Source organism: Adiantum capillus-veneris, chromosome 1 (assembly GCF_014529385.1).
Source record: "Adiantum capillus-veneris isolate H3 chromosome 1, ASM1452938v2, whole genome shotgun sequence".
In the NCBI taxonomy this organism is placed as follows: Eukaryota; Viridiplantae; Streptophyta; class Polypodiopsida; order Polypodiales; family Pteridaceae; genus Adiantum; species Adiantum capillus-veneris.
This window is the reverse complement of record NC_140931.1, coordinates 17,504,002-17,523,750: the sequence shown is the minus strand read 5'-3', so window position 1 is coordinate 17,523,750 and position 19,749 is coordinate 17,504,002. Positions and strand designations below refer to the sequence as shown.

The 19,749-nt window shown below is 45.6% G+C and overlaps 1 protein-coding gene across 1 annotated transcript in view; it reads left to right on the top strand.

Annotated features, from left to right (window-relative positions):
- Positions 1-19,749, top strand: part of LOC147464377 (superoxide dismutase [Cu-Zn], chloroplastic-like) — a 107,101-nt gene that overhangs the window by 55,103 nt on the left and 32,249 nt on the right. Inside the window, exons 2-6 of the mRNA XM_086514477.1 lie at positions 12,296-12,357; positions 12,444-12,483; positions 12,598-12,693; positions 12,895-12,926; positions 13,033-13,108. Of these exons, the coding sequence (XP_086370603.1) occupies positions 12,296-12,357; positions 12,444-12,483; positions 12,598-12,693; positions 12,895-12,926; positions 13,033-13,108 (306 nt within the window). The remainder of the gene's footprint in view (positions 1-12,295; positions 12,358-12,443; positions 12,484-12,597; positions 12,694-12,894; positions 12,927-13,032; positions 13,109-19,749) is intronic.

Sequence of the window (19,749 nt, the reverse complement as noted above, 5' to 3'; positions counted from 1 at the left end):
TTAGATGCTCCAAATGAGGATGGACAGCCACTTGTCATGGCTGAATATGATTTTCAGCAGCATGAGCATGCTGAAAATGAATTGCCTCCTGATGTTGAACCTGTGCCTGAGAATGTAGGTCATTGGGTACGCAGGTCCACTCGTGTCAGAAGGTTGATACAACGCTTTGAGCCCTCTTTGCATCATGTTATGTTGGCAGATGAAGGAGAGCCTCTTACGTATAAAGAGGCAAAGACATGTGAGTCAAGCAATAAGTGGAAGCTTGCAATGCAAGAGGAAATGAAATCCTTGTATGCAAATGATACTTGGGATTTTGTGTCATTGCGTAAAGGGAGAAAGGCTCTTCCTAACAAATGGGTATACAAGATTAAGATTGTGGATGAAAAACCCAAGTACAAGGCAAGATTGGTTGCAAAAGGATATGCACCGAAAGAAGGAATTGTTTTTCAAGAAATCTTTTCTCTCGTTGTAAAGCTTACAACTTTACGTGTCCGTTTTGCTCTCGTTGCGGTGCTTGATTTGGAATTGAATCAAATGGATGTAAAGACAGCGTTTTTGCACGGTGACATTGAAGAGGACATATACATGAAACAACCTGAAGGTTTTGTAGTTCCTATACGTGAGGAACTTGTATGCAAACTGAAAAGGGCTCTGTATGGTTTGAGACAATCATCACGGCAGTGGTATAAGAAGTTTGACAGTTTTATGCTGTCTCAAGGCTTTAAACGCAGCCATGCAGATCATTGTTTGTATACGAAAAGGGATGAAGATGGTAGTCCCATCATACTTGTTCTCTATGTTGATGACATGCTGCTTGCCGGGAAACATAAGACTAGCCTTGATGCTCTGAAACGTAAGCTAAATTCAACATTTGCTACGAAGGATTTGGGTGATGCAGAGCATATTTTGGGCATGCGTATTAAAAGAGATAGAAAGCTGAAATTGCTGTTTTTATCTCAAGAAAGGTACATTGCAAAAGTACTTGATAGGTTTAATATGGCTGATGCTAAGCCTCTTGGAGTACCTTTACCTCCATATACTAAGCTTAGCAAAGCAGATTGCCCAAAGGATGAGGTAACATTGAAAGCAATGAAGGGAATCCCTTATGCATCAGCTTGTGGTTCTCTTATGTATGCTATGGTTGCCACTCGTCCCGACATTGCTTATGCAGTGGGAGTTGTTAGTCGATACATGTCGAATCCTGGCAAAGCGCATTGGGAAGCTGTCAAATGCATTCTGAGATATTTGAAAGGTACACAATCAAAGTGTATCTGTTATGGCAAAAGTGACTTAAAGTTGTAGGGATATTGTGATGCAGACATGGCAGGTGACATGGATACCAGGAAATCTACCAGTGGATATGTATTTGCCATTGCTGGTGGTGCAGTCTCTTGGTGTTCTAGGTTACAGAAAATTGGGGCATTGAGTACTACTGAGGCTGAATATATTTCAGCCACAGAGGCTTCAAAAGAGGCCATTTGGTTGGGCAGACTTGCAAAAGAACTTGGTATGCCTGCTCATACACCCGTGTTGGGTTGTGATAGCCAGAGTGCTGTCTATTTAGCAAAAAATGCCATGTTTCATGTGCGTACCAAACACATAGATGTGCGGTACCACTTCATACGACAAGTATTGGAGGATGGTCTAGTCAGCTTGACTAAGATCCATACACAGGATAACCCTGCAGATGTTCTCACCAAGAGTCTTGCTAAGGCTCAACATGAGCATTGCATACAGCTGGTGGGAGTTAGTTAACTTAAAGGCGTCATTTATACCTTTAAGTGGGAGGTTGTTGGGTTAAAGGCTTAAATAACCCCTTTTTGTACATTTTTATACTTTGTCCAAGTTCATATTGAACCTGGACATATTTTTTAAAGGTCACTTATAATAAAAGTGGGAAAACCCAAAACTCACTTATTGAGTTTTCCCCAAAAACGTGAGCTCTCTCTCTCTCCCTCTTCGTTCTGTTAGCGCTTCCCTTCTGTAGCACAGTGCCTCCGCTTCAAGCCTCAAGGCCGGCACATCTTCGCGTGCTCTATCACTTGCACACACCGCCGCGCGCTCATCACCCTAGTCATGAAGTAGCTTGTCCACCTGCACATAGGGTTAGATGTGCACATGACATCCCCTCCTTTTTAAAGTGAGGTACTGATACTGAACTATATGGCGTCGAGGGAGATCGCCAACAGCGTCTGGATGAATCCTGGGAAGGACTCTTCGTCGGCCCACTCTGATGTGTGGTTTGTGCGATACTTGAACTTCATAAAGGTCTGCAACGCATGCTTCTTTGGGCTGGGCCGAAAGCGACACAAATTCATTTGAGGCTGCTTCAATGGTCCAACTGCGTCTATGGATGTAGGTCCACCTTCTTCAAGAATCTCCGAGGAGGAAAATTCCTGAAACCATTTCCAACACAAAACCATGAACATATCCATTCCATGTAAAGTGACTGGAAAAAGACTATCCTTTCGAAAAAACTATGCATGCAATGCACATGAACAAAGTGATGGAGTGCCAAACCGTTCATCAAACGCACGCAAAAAATGAAATCGAAACTTGTCTTTTTGATCTAAATCTATTAACTGTGGCAAATCACAATGGAAATGCCGATGCTTGATGCTGAATCCTTCTTGTGCTCTGTCGGATACTGTGTCATGTCAAGGAAGAGACATGGAATGTGATTCCTTGAATGCAAACATGTCATCATTTCATGAGTAATCCGCATACATCCGTGCTTATTCATGAGTGAATCGTGTTCATCATACAATATGGCTTGCCTATGAAAAGGGACCACATAAAGACGGTGACTAAAATATAGGAAACCGTCACGAATGAAACACTCGAACAATGCATACTGACTAATCATGCGCATACACAATACTTCCTGTGGGGGTTCCTTAGATCTTGACTCGAGAGTCAAGATCGGTTTTTCGTGATTGATCGAATCTGCAATGAGGTTAGCTTCACTAGAAAAAGCATCACTAAACCATCATCCTTGTGAACAATCACATCTATATCCTGCAAATCATCATCATTGTGAATAATCACGTCTTTATCAAGCAAATCATATGTGTTGTGCTTTGGAGAAGATAAGACTGAGAGAGTCTCCTTCTCCTGATTCTTCTCAATCTTCGCTTGCACATTAGAAATGAGAGATGAAGAATGAACAACTTCCTCCCCATGAATGACAATGGGAGAGTCACTTTTGGCATTGAAAGTGAAAGTATTGGTTGCCGAATCAATGAGAGGGTTATGCTCACGGAACCATCGAATGCCTAAAAGCATATCACATCCTGAAAGAGGAGAAACTACAAATTTTCTGCGGAAGGACGCTTATTGAACAATGAAGAACACATCAAGGCACTCTCGTGTAATGAGAGAGTCCATATCGGGAGCGAAGCCCAACACCTCGAAAGGAGATGTCTTGCTAACCTCCAAGCGGGCTCTTTCGACAAGAGAGTCACTTATCACATCATGCATAGTGCCTGGGTCAAACAATATGACAAAAAGATGACCCTTCACATGACCATAACACTTAATGAGAGACTCATGGATCATGAGAAACTTGGGTCACACTCGTGTTCTCATTTATTGCATTGATAGAGGATGTGGGTTCTGTGGGTTCTTTAGATTCATTAGACTCGAGCTTAGGACATGTTCTTTTTATGTGATCCTTGATGTGACAATAATAACATCGACCTTAGAATAAATGATTTGTTCTTCCGACGTGATATATCCTCCTAAAATTCCTTGTTTTGCCTTTTCATCTGGAGCGAGCTTAGGTTTAGCAATTGTGTTTGCTTTACCCTTAGGTTCATTTTGTGAGTTCTTTTTTGAGAGACTAGCGGAAGATTGGTTAGAAGAGTTACCATTCTTACCATTCTTACCGTTCTGAGGGTTCTGAGAATCTAAGAGGTACTTTGCGAAGTCTTGTTCTCCTTCGGCTTTCCCTTATTGTGCTTCATCTCTTGTGCGAGAACAATCGCTACCGCCTTGTTGAGATCTACGGGGTCGAGGACTTCGACATCAAACCTGATATAGTCGTTTAACCCGAAAATGACCGAGCTGCAAAACATGGTTAGAAAAAGACATAACTGGCAAACCATTTTTCTTGAAACTGCGCCAATCGTCCTCCAATCGTGCTAGGTACTGAGGTGGCATAAACCGCGCCTTGAGCTCGTCTTGGAAGTCGGCCCAATTGAAGGAAAGGGGCGCGCCTCCGTCGGCTTCCTCTAGGTGCGCGGCCAACTGTGCCTCTTGCCATGCATGGTACCAATTAATGGCATCACCGGCAAGGTACATGGTTGCCGTTAAAACCTTGCTATTTCCTGTCTTCTTAGTTGTTGCAAAATAAGCATTAAATTGATGCAACAAAGAATGAATATCACTAGCATCCATCTTACCGTCATACTTACTGAACGTGATCTTCTCTGTTACGGGGTTGTTGGAGTTCGAGTCTCTGCTACTTGATGAACCACCAACATCTTTGGCCGGCTCAAGTTTCGAGGTGAGTACCTATAGGACCAACTCTTGCGTGCGTTGGTCTCTTTGCGCCTCACGCTCTTAACTCCAGGCCGCCGAGTGCTCTTGCTCGCGCTCACACTCCAAGTCGGCCTTTCTTTCTTTGCGCTCGCAATCCAATTCTGCTTTTTTTTCTTCGCGCTCGCGATCCAATTCTGCTTTTCTTTCTTCGGCCGCCAAGCGCGCTTGCTCGCGCTCACGCTCGAAGGCTGCCGTTCTTTCTTCGCGCTCGCGCTCTAAGGCGGCGCGTTGCGCTTCTTGTCTTATCATCATGTCCATCATCGTCTTGACCAAAGCCTCCATAGGATTTGGTGCAATCCTTGGCGTAGATGGGGAAGGGGGAGGGTCGGAAAAACCTCCTAGTGGGGAAAATTCTTCTTCGCCACCTCCATGCTCATCACCTCTATGCGAAGTATCCATTCCGCTTGGAGTGATGACCATACGCTTGAGTTCTTAAGTTCACGAGGAACTTGGGTTCTTGAGGATCTTGAGTTCTTGAGGTTCTTGAGTTTGTGAGGTTCTTGAGGTTCTTCTTTAGCTTGCAATTTGTGTTAGAGAAGGATCTTCTCTTACCCGAGCTCTTCTCTTTCCTGCGGGCGCACCCCTTGGCGGCCTTGCGCTCACACCAAGGTTGCTTTTTCCCACCTCACGTCAATTGGCCGGCCGCTAAGTGCACGGTCCGCTCTCAATGAGTGAAAAGAGGAACAAGGGGAGGCCGGACAAGCCCTTCTTTCTTGGATTTCCTGTCACTCTTCAAAAACACGATTAGAAATCGACACGCCCAAGTGGACTTGGGTTATGTGCGACCGCAACAAGCAATTTTTTTTCTTGTGGTTCCTTCCTTGAGTGATACAGAACGCTGCCAAAGCTCTGATACCAATGTAAGGTGCAGCGGAAGTGAACGTTGAACTTTGCTCAAGATGAGTGCTCCGAACTGTGCTCAAGGGTTCCTTTTACTTAAGGAAGGGAGAGCCTTCCGTTCCTTTAGTGAGAGAGTGCAAACGATCACAAACAAAGTGGTAAACACTGTGAATGAAGGTGCTGAGACTGAGAGATAGAGAGAGAAGACCTCGAAGGTGCTGTATTAACTGGACAGATAAACTCTGCAGTTGGTCAGTAATATGGGCCAACATATCTTGTTGGTCATCTCTTACCCCAAGAGCCGGTGGTGGTGGTGGAATGGTGGTTGTCATAGTTGCTGGTCGACGCGATGTTCCTGCTTCTGTTGACTCGGTTTCTTTGGCTTTCATTCGCAGCTTCTTGTCCTTAAGGCGACCAATCTCAACGGCTAACTCGTACGTAGCCGGGAATCTACCTTTCACCTTCTCCTTGAGAAGCGGCCATAAGCCATGCATGAACTGATCTTTTTTTAGGAAATTGGGTGCAGCTTCTCTCCTTGCCAGTGACTCAACCCACCGTTCCCACAAATCCACAAATTTGGACTCATAGGTGGCATATTCTAAAAGACCCTCCTGCTTCAAGTCTCTCAACTTGTCCCACAACTTTTCTGAAGTGGTACCTCCCCCAAAGCGCCTCTTAAAAGCGGTTTTTAAGGGTTCCAGTCATCCTTGGTTGCTTGTGGAAGTGCATTGTACCATGATCTAGCTTCTAGCTTCATGAGATGCTTAAAGATTCTAACCCGGGATTCATCCGTATCTTTGTTGCTCACTACACATGCTACTTCAAAGTCATCTAGGAAGTTTGTTACCAAATCCTCCCCCTTCTTTCCTTTAAATGTTGGAAATGCTACACTTGCCATGATTACTGAGAGAGAGCTAGAAAGACACACTGCTTAGCTTGCAAAAGTTTTTTTTCTTCTTTACAAGGAGGCGTGTATACCCTCTTATACTAGGACATAGATTAAAACTTCAAACGGTACATTTCCTTGTACCAAAGGTAAGACAAATGGTTGATCTGATGCCAGAACCTCCAAAAACCGCTCCCCACCCGGCATGGTGTCAATGACGTACTGGTAGTGAGCCTTCAAATCCAGTATTACCTTGATTGAGCGTACACGTGTTGGTATGTGTGATCTGTCTTGAGGTAGGTTGTACTGATTCATGTGAAGCTTAGAGGTGCTTAGTCACTGTCCAAGCTTGTGGGAGAGGGTGGTGTTCTTTCCTGAAACAAACTAAGTAGATCCCTAGTTTCTCTAGTGAGAGTGTGAGCCAATGATTCCGTTATCTGTGCTGCAGCATCAGGTGCGACTTGAAAACTGACTGTGATAATTACCTCGATGACTTGAGTTACCCGATTCTCAAAGTAGAATAGTGTTGATTCTCTATTGTGTAGAGCTCCTTCCATTTTGTTGTTGTGGGTTGGTTGTAGGTTGTGGATATGGTTTCGACCTTCTCCTTCTTCTTCTTGGTACTTGCCCTATGTATATCCACTAGGTTTGGCGTGTTGGTTGACTCTCCCACTGCAAATCGATTACCGTTACGCTTGGCACTCGAGCTTCGATGGAGATGCGGAGTTCGTCTAGTTGTGCTTGGAGCTCTTCTTCTTTTGTCGTCCAATTAGCAAATCCTGCTAGCCATTCATCCATTCACAATAGTTTAGGGGTTTCGGTCTTGTAAACTGAAGGTCTTGAGTTCGATCCTTCGTGGGGGCACCAAATGAAGGGAGCAAAGCGAACCCCGAACCCCGACGGCCTCTAAAACACCGGGGACCGAATGACGCGTCTCGAGCCTGTCATGGTAAAGCAAACAGGGGGCACCACCTAGCTTCAGCGGCTAGGACACAAACAACACACCACCATAACAAAGTTTTCATCCAAGAGAGATGGATGCTTGGGAGTAATGATGAAGAGGAAGGGAAATGAGATTAAGTGAGAGAGAGAGAGAGAGAGAGAGAGAGAGAGAGAGAGAGAGAGAGGGAGGGGGTATTGCGGCTTAGTACTTAGGCACCACAGAAGGATGGCGAATCCGCACACCCTTCACACATACACAAGCTCACTCCAAACACAAGACTAGGTGGCGATTCCGCACACCTCACATGGACAAAACATTACAGGAAAACATACTCACAAAACCTCAAGCTTTATTTAGAGAATAAGGCGATGAAATGGGGAGCATAGGGTAGGGGAATGAGAAGGGAGAGAGTGGTAGAGCACATGGCGGATAGGTGGGAGTTGATGGCGAAGACTCGCACGAGGGTTATGGCCATCATCCTTCATTTAGCTGCCCTTCATCTTCCCTAGCCCAAGGGTGTAGAGGTCATGCTCAAGACGAGCATGGTGATTGCGGTGATGGTGATGGTGTGGGTGTGTGTGTGTGCACTAGGCACACACAATGCATAGTGTATTCTTTGGTGATGTTGTGTGTGTTTTTGTGTCATGGTGAGCTCTCATGGCCTCCTTATATAGGGAAGGAGGAGAGGATTTAGCAATATTTCTAATTGAAGTGAGTGTCCCACTCTGGTGACTAGGAAAATGGGGTGCATGTGACTGTGGCTCCCATCTTGTCTCCTCATTATTTAAAATACCAGAGTCAATAGAGAGAGAAGAAGAGAGAATGTGGGTAGGATGCAGAGGATAGGAAATATTTACAATAGTCTAGCTTTGGCTAGACATAAGCTTATTAGGGAGAGAAGAGAGAGGTAGGAAAATTATAAGAGAGGTTGTCGAAGGTGGATATTTGTTGATGAGGATGGATCCTCCAAAAATGGTGATAGAATCACTCTAGACTTGCCAAGACCTCATTAAAAGAGCCTTGTCTCTTGTAATCATGCTCGAAGACTTGTAGAACCATAGCCATTCTAGAGGGAAGAAAATTGGGGATGGCCTGTGTCACCATTACATGAGAAAACTAGGGTCCACCACAAAAATCATAGCTCCGCGTTCATAACTCCAAAAATTCTGAAAAAAATTGAGCTAAAAGTTGAGATCACGAGCTACATCTTTCATGTTGAACGCTCCTTCAGATTCGGGGTTCTTCTCTACTTAAAAAATTCAGCCAAATAATGTATTATTTGTGGCTGCAAAGGTCGTTTGGTGGTCCCCTTTGAGTGGACTTCTCTCTTGCCTTCAAGTGTAAGCTCCTTCATGTGTATGAAAACATGACCTAGAGTTTTGAAAAGATTGGCAATCATTTAGATAGAGGTATTATTGAAATTTGAAAGTGGGGTTGAGGTTTGAAAATGAAAACTAGTGAATAAAATATTTGGTAGGGTGGATAAATATATATACATGAAAAATATATTAGAAAATACTAAAATATATAATGTAATGTAGAATATATATATTTAATATTTAAGGTCAAAAGAGAGATCAACAAAGAAAGCTTACTTATTTATGCTACATCGTGATTGATTAGCATAAGTCTTATTTATTTAATAAAGGCTAAAACGTTTGTGAAAAAGGGAAGAAAAAATCAAAAGTAACTTATATAATAGGAAATATTTTCGGTAAAAGAGAAAAAAAATATGGGGGGTTCCCATGCATGGAAAAGCTTGCCTCACTGGTACAATAATACCTCTACCCATAATGTCCTGCTGCAAAGAATCCGCAATAGTCATACATACCCCTCCCAAGATGCCTCCAGGTCCAAATGCAGTTGATCAAAACGTCTCATAACGACCACACAAAATCTGACCACCCCGTCTAATGCGGCTCTCACATAGATAATGCTCCTGTAGCATAAGAATATCAACCTCACCACCCACAAGGCATCGCTGAAGCTCCGTGTACATTCCATGAGATGATCCTCATGGAGTCAGTGAGATAAAACAGATGCTGCAATAGCAACCAACCTCGCTATCTTTGAGGCCGGTTTGGATGGGGAGTAATCCGCATCCGAACAATCTCTAGACAAGCGCGTATGGAGTGATTGTTCCACCCAGACCCAAGCCGAGCGTGCAGCCCGTAGGGCTACATCCTCTGTCCAAATCCTCATGTACAAATACATAGCAAGGAGGGGTCTGAGTGTCAGCAAATAGATGCACCACAATGTGCCTGCAACTCGCTGCATCCGGTGGCGTCATGTTGAACTTGGCAAGAGGCCAAAGTGTCTGAACCAGATCTGTCATCCCTAAGTCCCTTGTGTCGTGTGAGAACTCAGTGGCTTGTATCTGGAGCCAGTCAAAAACTGTGTGCAGGGTCCACTCTGTAAGATCCCTACCGCACAGCGAGAAGGAGAAGCCCACCGTTGTGTCCAAAGCCTCAATGCCTCGAGCTGTAAGGAAGATGACGTGGACTCGAAAGAAAGCCTCCTCCAGGTCAGGAGAAAAGTCACCCAGGAACCGTGTGAACCTGTAGTCGAAGAAGTCCCAGCGTCTGTGAATGTCAATGTCATAGCCAGTCAAACCTCAAGGGGAAGTCTCCACTAGAAAAGGCGGCCTTAGATGGGGCTGTCCCTCTCGAGCCACACAGCTCGTAGCGAATGCACTACCAAGAGATCTCCTCGCGGCAGACGCGTGTCCAGTCCCTTGCGTCTGAGGAGGAGTGAAGGAGAGATCCGTAAATGAGACTGTGGTAATTTCCTGAGTTACTACCATGGCAAGTGTTTCTTTCCCTACGTTCAGTGGAAAGAAGGGAGAAGACGTCACCACCGACTTTCTGGATGATTTCGACATCGTTTGTGTGGTTTCCAACAAGGATGACGACGCCTCATGGCTACGAATTTTTCCGCTACTGATGAAAGTAGAGGCCAAGTCTTGGTACAATGCTTTGCCCCAAGTTACCAAAAATGCATGGGATGTACTATGTGCTGCCTTTGTGAAGAGGTTTGGTGGAGGTACAACCTCAGAAAAGCTATGGCAGCTACTGACCAAATTAAAGCAGGGAGGTCTGCTAGAGTATGCCACCTACGAGTCCAAGTTTGTGGATTTGTGGGAGAGATGGGTTGCCTCACTGGAGGAAGGTGAAGGAGCGCCTAATTTCCTGAAGGAGGACCGTTTCATTGCTGGCCTGTGGTCGCCGCTTAAGGAGAAGGTGAAGGGGACACTGGGAGAGAGGAGGGGCGGGGGTGAAGGTGGAGGAGGCGGGGAAGGCGGATCGGCAGCGTCTGAGGGAGGAGGAGGTGGAGGTGGAGGAGCTGAAGCGGACGGGGCCTCCTTAAGCGGGTCCTGCTGAAGGGGGTCGAAACGGTTTCCTGTCGGAACCCAATGCTGCTAAGCTGCAGGAGGTCGGCCACGAGGGGGAGCAGTGGGGCGAGGCCGCCGCTGTCGGCGGCGGCCAGGCACCTGCTGCCAACCATCAGGTGTCTGATCGCTGGTCTTTGTCGAGGTACCAGCCTGTGCATCCTGTGTATATGGCTGCTGGGCATGCTCAGCCTTGGGAGGTTGTGCATGCGCTGTGGGTCGAGATCTCTTGCGAGGATAGGCCTTTGCTAAATGGCCCATCTGTCTACAAATGAAACACTGATTCGGGAGACACAAATACTCCACACTCTGTCTGATTCAACCCTCACTCGCCTGAGGCAGTACTACCACCTTCGGGAGGGAGTGTGTGTCTCGAACAAGAACCCGCACAGTAGGTAAACCTACGGCCTTGGCCACAACTAAAGCTGCAGTACGCGGAGACTCTAGAACTGTCCCGAACATGGAACCAATCTTGGGAGAAGAGGGAGGTACTCTCTCCTCAGGCCTGGGAAGCAAAACAAAGTCGTCAAGTCGGCCTCCTCCTCAAGCACATCTGTAGTAGGGTCAAAACCATGATGCTGTTGTTTGAAGTAAGCTCGAGCTACTCGGATGCCGAGTGGACTCATCGAAATCACCTTGGCCGTCATCTTTGGAGACTCGAACTCTATCTGGTAGTACCCTCTCCCAAGGATCTGGACATCGGTGATCTTGCCCACATCAGAGAGAAGGCGGGCCTGAAGTCGATCCCGAACCTCTCCCCGACTGGGCCGAGCGCCAATGATCTTACAAATGACCGAAGTGGCTTGCCAGCGTTCCACTTCGGCTATCAAGCTCGCTTGCTCTTCTGGCAAGAGAGCAAGTCGAAGGGTTGGCTCCGCGGTGTCGGGCAAGGGGGCTTCTGTAGAGTCCCTCTGAGGTGGAGCAGAAGCCGCCATTCTGTGTCTGCTGCTGAATCGAGAAGGGCGATGGTGACGCGAAACTCATAGTAGGCTGAAAAATCGGCTTCCTATAAGCTGAGAAAGTGGGAGAGGCGGGCGGGCACGTGGTTTGGGAGGGTGGGTGCGGGGCTGACGCTGGGGGGGGGGGGGCGTGGGGCTGAGGCGGGTAGGCGCGCGCTGGGAGCACTACGCGCAGAGCTGGCAGCGGGCAGGGCAGCGCGAGGGAGGAGGGGAGAGGTGAGAGCGATGGCGAGAGGGGGTTTGTAGGTGCATGCCCAGGGGGGGGGGGGGGACATGAGCAGCAGCGAGCCAGCCCAGCTCGTTCTTTCTCGGTCCCTGCAGACATTTGGGTGGATATTATCCGCACTCTACTTAGCCAGCAGGATTCAACAGCGGGTTCTTGGAGGGCAGCCGGGGAGCGCAGGCTTGGTTTTATCAGACGATGGGCTTGCTCCCATATGTTTTCTCAGGTTTGTCAGAGGTCACATTTAGTGGCATTACTCCCAACCACAGTGGTTCATCCTGCATTCCTCTTCATACTCCACCTTGAGGAGTTGCATTTGGTGGATTCCCCCATATCCACCTTTGTTTTTTTCCAGCATTGTACATGTTGCGAGATAGGCTATTTCTAGCATCTCTAGGGTTCTATTCTACTCAGATTTATAGAGATGATCTTTCCACCAGAGAGAGAGAGAGAGAGAGAGAGAGAGAGAGAGAGAGAGAGAGAGAGATGTTGGTACTAATAATCATGGGTATAGGTCCAACAAATGTCGAGCTGAAAATTACTGGCCTTAAGCCTGGGAAGCACGGCTTTCATCTTGTATGGCTAGCTTATTAACTTAAGACACATTTCAAGAGCTGGAAAGCAAATAAAAAGTCTGACTCTTGTGATAATCCTTTGTGTAGCATCAATTTGGAGACCTCTCAAACAGTTGCCTTTCCGCAGGTATGCCTCCTTTTGGTAGTGATTGTTAGCATAATTGTCATTTGCACATGGCCATGTGGGCACACATGCAAGGAGCAAGATATAGTGTCGAAGAGCTTTGATTTGATTTTCCAGGGCCACATTACAATCCCAAGAAGATGAGCCATGGAGCACCCGGAGACAGAATGCGCCATGCTGGTGATCTTGGAAATGTGGTTGCTGGACTTGATGGTACGTGCTACATCAGAGAATTTATTACTGGGCCATAGTTGGGTGCGTGTTGATAGTTTTTGTGCTTCACACAGTTGAAGCACACTATATATACTCATAACAATCACAACGTGGGTCTCTTTTGTGTACAAGCTTACTGTATGTGGGAAATAGGGTTCTACTCTGAACATTGAACCTTTCACTGGCTGTGCACTTTTACAGGCATAGCAGAGACTACAATTGTAGATTTACAGGTAATTAGAGCTTTTTGGTGAATCCAGAAACAGTGGTTGAGCTGTTGGACAGTATGTGCTCAGACTTGTATTGTTTTCTCTACCACCGATTTATTGTTTTTTGCAGATTCCCTTGGGTGGGCCAAATTCTGTGATTGGGAGGGCCTTCGTTGTTCATGAACTAGAAGATGATCTTGGCAAAGGTATCGTTTTTAGGTGCTAACATATGATTATTGTTGTAACTACCACAATAGATGGTGAAATTTTTTAACCAATGAGGCGAAGCTGTAAAAGTGTTCTGTCTTCACTGTTGCATACATAAAGCTGTAAAAGTGTTTTTGTCTTCAGTGTTGCATACATGAAGCTGTAAAAGTGTTTTGTCTTCAGTGTTGCATACATGAAGCTGGTTTCATCGCATGGAATCATGTTCCATAGGAATGAGAGTCCATAGTCGTTTTCATTCATAAGTGGAAAATATACGGAAAAGAATTAAGTTATTTTGTGTCGTAATGGCAGAATGCTGAATGTGGATTCTTTCATTTATTTAAGAGTGTTCTGCGATGCCAATCCTATCGACGTCTTCATGTGAATGGGGATCCTGGGGGTTCAAGTTTCAATCTAGATCTTGATATTGTTGCCACTGCAGTGGTGGAGACTAGCCGGCTTAGTCGATTATTCTTCCTGCCCAAAAAGCAGTATCAATGCTTAAAATACGAGATGTTCAAGCTCATGGTGCTGTGTTGTTGGAAATACAGTTGTAGGAATGCCTGCGAAGATGGAGAAGATGAAGGAGATGATCAAGAGCACACAACACAGGAAGTAGGAATACTGAATGTACTAATACAAAAATAAGGCTTGCCCTAGAGTGATAGGCGGATATACAAGCCGGGGGAAGAAAACCTCCTAAAGAGGGGAAAAAGAGCTGTGGCAGTCCTAACTGTGTTTACACATTACTATCGTAATTTGGTAAACCCGGCCTTGGGAGTGATACGTTGCACATGAGCTGACACTCATGTGTAGGGAAGTGCCATGCCCTATGTCATCGGTCCACAAAGCGGAGTAAGCCCAAAGCTTTGCGAAAAGCTTCGAACTTCTCACAAGGCAGAGTCCTTGTGAAAAGATTAGCAAGGTTGTTGTGTATAGGCACATAAGGCTTAAGCAAGCTGACCTCTCCTGGAGATTCTCTCTGTGACATAACGATAATGCACCTTGATGTGCTTTGTGCGAGCATGAAACACTAGGTTCCTTGCAACTGTCAAAGGGCTGTGACTCTCAGTGAGGATCGTGGTGGTAGATTGTTGTCCAACACCCAAGCCAGTCAAAAGGCGTCTGAGCAAAACACTCTCATCAGTAGTTGTGAAGGCTTTTATGTACTTAGCCTTACAACTAGAAGTTGCCACTGTAGGTTGCTTATTGTTGAATCAAAGATACACATGAGTTGGCGAATACGAAACAAAAACCACTAGTGGACACTCCCGTGTCATAGTAAGAAGCTAGATCGAGTTTGAAAAAGCGTGTAAATCTGGTGGCAACGATCTCCCCTTTGGATAAATCAACCCAAGATGTAGCCACTCTAGTAGTGAAAGATCTGCTTAATTGCCATCCAATGCATAGCCCCTGGGCTATGTATAAACTTGCTCACCTTCGAGACCGCATATTGAACATCTAGCTCTCTAATGCATACATAAACAGTGCAACCAATAGCCTGCTGATAGATAGCGACATCAAAGTAGTTTCTAACATCATGAAGACTAAGCTTCAAACGTATTTGCATATAGGAATAGCAATAGGCTTGTAATCTTTAAGGCCGAATCTATGAAACAATGTCTCAATGTACTTTGTCTAACACAAAGCAATACCTCCATCAATCTGCTTAAACTATGTGCCCAAATAATGATGCAAAAGCCCCAGACCTGATAGGCATTTAAATCAGCCTTCACATCAGCAACATGGTTCTCATTTGGTCTAGTGAACAGTATGTCATCGACATAAAGCACAATGATCATAAATACATCATCTGCACGCTTGACATACAAAGTGCTTTTAGTTGGACTATTGTGTAAACCATGTGGAGTCAAGTGAGCATGAATCTTTCCATACCAAGCATGTGAAGCTTGCTTTAAACCATACAAAGCCTTCCTAAGCTTGCACACCTTGTTTTCCTAGCCTTTTTAAACAAAACCATGAGGTTGCAATACATATACTACCTCATGCAAATGAACAATCAAAAATACAGTTTTTCATGTCCAATTGATATACTTTCCAACCATTATGAGCTGCCAATGCACAAATGCTATGAATCATAGTCATATGACATATTGGAACGAAGGTCTCATCGAGCATATCCTTTTGCCACAAGTCTAGCCTTGTAGTGTTCAACACTACCATCAGGTTTACGTTTTAACTTGAAAATCCACTTAGTACCAATGGCTTTTCTTAGAGGAGAAAAGTCTTACAAAGATCTTGTGCCATTCTTTACAATAACATCATACTCAGATTGCATTGCAACCAACCAATTTGCTGAATTTTGTGCTTAATTAAGTGACAAAGGTTCTTTCCCTTCATGCATACTACACTACCGCATTCTGTGAGTATTTGTACGCTCTCGCTTGATGCTATGGTCCGCACAAAATTGGACAAAAGCAATGGAGGTAAACTCTTCATCCTTGTCAACATGAATAGTCTCAAAAGTCATGATCGTCCTTGTGCTTAAAGAAATACGCCCAAGTAAAGTGGCTGAATTAATAGACCTGCAAGTGTCCTGCCCGATAGGAGCTGTGGTGTCTGTAGTCAACCTGTCTGGAGAAAATGGAGAAGCCCAAGAACCGTCATGAGAATGACCGGAATCCTGTCAATGCATGAATCTGCAACCCAGTGTGGCAAGGTGGCTAAGCTGTGTAAAACTCGAGGAAGGCCAGATGTAGCAATCTGCGTCGTAACCATCCTCTGAATCAAGGAAATTCAGATTAAACAGTTTGCACTGTAGAGGCTACCGCAAGTTGCAGCAGTCACCGGATGGTGTCCTGTCAGTAGGTAGGGTAATCCAAGATGATGGGAAAGCCAGACTCAATAGTTTGCACTGTGAAGGGCTTTTGAGAAGAGATGTGGTCAGACCAAGCTGTCTGCACTGTAATCATCCTATAGAAGTAGGGAAGCCAGACTGAGCAGTCTGTGCTGTGAATAATCTCTGAGAAGAGAAGTGGCCAGACCAAGATGTGTAAGGTGCAGCGGAATGAATGATTGAACTTTACTCGAGATGAGTGCTCCGAACTGTGCTCAAGGTTCCTTTTACTTACGGAAGGGAGAGCCTTCGGTTGCTTTAGTGAGAGAGTGTAGTGGATACAAACAAAGTGAATGGACACTGTGAATGGAATTGCATGAGACTGAGAGATAGAGAAGAGAATACGACACCAGAGACGTTGTAAAACCCTCCTCCGAAGGCCCCACTCTCCATGGCGAGAGCGGTCTACTTATGATTGCACAAATCTCTACAATGCTTGGACTTGCCGACGATGTCGATGACGATGAGGACGACGACGAGACGGGCTGAAATCTGGAAATGCTAAGGGCTGAAATCTGCAAGTCTTGTATTTGCTGAATTCTGACTCTATGTCGATGACGTTGTCGATGCGACGACGACGCGCTGAAAACGCAGATGCTGAAATCTGCGTTTTCCGGGCTGAAACTGTAAACTTCGTTGGATCTGACCATGCGGCGAGAATCTGCTGCAGGAAGGTGAGATCTGCGAGGTTCGGGGGTTCTTCTGCGAGTGCTAAAGGCTGAAAACTGAAAATGCTGGTGCTTAATGAGGTACCGTCGCGAAGATCTGCAAAAACGCTGAGTTGTCTTGCAGATGCAAAAACGCTAGGGCTGAAAGTTGTCCAGCTGTTGAAATCTGCTAACGCTAGGGCTGATTTGCTGTCTACTGTCGCCAGGAATCTGCAAGTGCAAAAACGCTGGCTGATCTGGTCCAAAACGCTAGGTGGATGCTGTGGAGCAGAAACGCTAGGTCTCTTGGGTTCTGCTGAGAAGTTGTCTGCTGAGCAAGGTGCTCCTGCTACCTCTTCTGCCAATTAGTCCTAGCCTAGGTTGCTTATATACAAACTTAGCAAAATTGCCCTACCTACTTTCCAACAAAAGTCACTTAAAAATAATAAGTGAAAAATGTCAAAAATAGGGAAAATAGGCTAAATGCACTGAAAAATTCCCCTGATGGATTCTGATGGGAATGCTTATGATCATGTTGTGTGCAACCAGAGGATATGCATCTACACTAAGTGCCTGGGCATGCACGGTCTGCGAACAGACTCACAAAAGTGCTAGAACACTTCTAAATCTAGACTGACTGGACTGACTGAACCCTTGTCGTGTTGTAGCTTGTCCAGAGACACATAGGGTTGGATGTGTCACATGACAAGATGTCTGCACCGTCTTGCCTATATCTCCTGCCTCCAATCCTCGGGTCTTAACCAAAACAGAATCCGCGCCAACAACGCCACCAAACCGCAACTCCGTGTGGCTCTCAATGTGAATGAGCTGGGAGTGGCCTATTACCCTGGTCGGGGGATAAGTCTGCTGTAAGGTTACCGAGGGTGAGTTTAAGCAACTCTGAAGGTAGCAATCCAAATGATCAGGAGTGTAGAAGAGCAACTACACTACCATCCAAGCCACAAGCTCTGGGTGACTCCGAATGTAGTCGCGGAATGATGCCTGATCTCCCGCATCTCGCGGGTAAACTCTCCAAGAGAGTCCAAAGCACTGAAGTCCTACTCCAGTCTGTAGATAGTGACACCGTTATGGAGAAGCATCTCGACAGCCTATTCTCCGAGATCCAGGATATTATCGAGGCTTGAAGAGGTCAACCTTACACTTTCAGGCCAAAAGTCTATGTTCGTGGTCAAGGTCGAGGCTAATGTCGAGATTGCTTTTTAAGTTTAAGTTTTGAACTTTTTTGTGATCCTGTTTGGAATTTGTTTGAAATGGACGGTATCTGTTTTGAACCTGTCTTGGTGCCGATTTGAATTGTTTGACTCTGGTTTTAATACTAATTTCATTGATTGGTGATTTTACTCCCGGGTGGAGAAGTGAGAAATATTGTTTTGGTATTGTTTGAATCTCAGAACGACGCAAGCCGATGCCTGGGGAGCGTTTCATTGTATGTTTGAAAACCTCTGAACGACGTAGGCCGATGCCTGGGGAGCATTTCGTTGTATGCTAGAAAACCTCCGAACGACGCACGTCGATGCCTGGGGAGCGTTTGGTTGTATGCTTGAACCTCCAAGCGACGCAGACTACGGTGTGGGGAGCGTTTGGTTGTACAGTCCTCTGAGCTCATGGCCCAAACCTTTTTAGGTTATTTGCGGGGGAAGCGACGAGGTAGTCGTTGAGTAGCTTCATACCGCAGACCGTTTGTCTGAGGGGAGTGATCAACGGCGTTGTTTGTTGTGTCTTGTAACATGCATATGTGAGCATTTGTGTTGCATTGTGATGTGCCAACCATTGAATGTTCCTAATTGGATGAGATTGCCTGGGTATGTAATTTTAGTGCATCAAGACACCCATGGAAGATCAGTGCAGTCTGGGTGTGATGGCTAATTTTACTACGTTGGAATATCAAGAGTTCCGATTTGGACGAAAGGAGAAGCTCACTCCTTGATCAAAAGAACCGAAAGGAGAAGCTAACTCCTTGATCAAAAGAGCCGAAAGGAGAAGCCAACTCCTTGAACAAAAGAGCCGAAAGGAGAAGCTAACTCCTTAAAACAAAGAGCAAACTAATTGTCCCTCGGAAATTTTTGAGCTAACTTGAGTTGTTTTGCAGATATGCTATTATCGCGGACGATTACTCTCTTTCAAGAAGGTGAGATGTCACAAACTGCTGACGTGTCAAAGCCCTGAAGAATGGAGCCAACTTGCAGATGCCGGCTGAGGGGCCTAAACCCTAAGAAGAACAAGTAACAGAAGAAGAATTCCTACCAACTTATGGGGACCGCGTCCGATGGGGCCCCAAGTGACGTAAAGAATTAAAATAAAGCAGGACGCACACACACACATGAAGAAGCGTATGAACTGATGACGTGGGAGGACTGTACGGATTTTCGTGATTTACGCTTGTAGCTTTTTGGCATTGCTTTTGGACCAGAAGCTTTTGAGTTTTGAAGGCTTTTCACTGTAACTGCTTTTTAGGCCAAGGGCCTTTAAATATGAGGCTAGGGCTCATTCTTTGGCATGCTTCCTGGAGAAGGTGCAGAGTCTGGATGTAACCGGCCTCTACAACGTAGAGGGCGGTACTATTTCAATTACTTGTTAACTTTACATAGAGCACTGAGAAGGAAAGAGAACATAGATGCGTCCAACGACTAAAATGTCACTGCGCACACGAGACTGACACCCTGTAGGCCCCAAAAACTGGCGCCCCTTTCGGTATTTCTTTATTCAATTTAAGGTAGATGATCCGACCACTTAGTACAAGCTTTCACAAAGATGTATAAACCTGGCGAGGGCTGAAAACGCAGGTTTCTGACCTGATTTTGGCAGCATATCGGCGCAAAAACCCCTGTAGGTCAAAAGTACTTGTCTAGGGCGGATTCCCTCACTATCTGGAAGCTTTCTGGTGAGCTGTCACAGAAATTCAGCAGACTGTAATTCTTTGTTTTTCACTGTCGAGTGCCCAAAAGCTTGTACACGCATCCCTAGGCTCTCACGAGGCTCCCCCGGTGTTCCCTTATAGTAAAGGTGCAAAACCCTAAACTTGCAGGAAAAACACAGCAGTCTGTAATTCCCTGTTTCGAATCGTTTTTAGCGGAGCGAACACGCGTACGTGTGTCCCAAGGGCTTCCCGCACGCA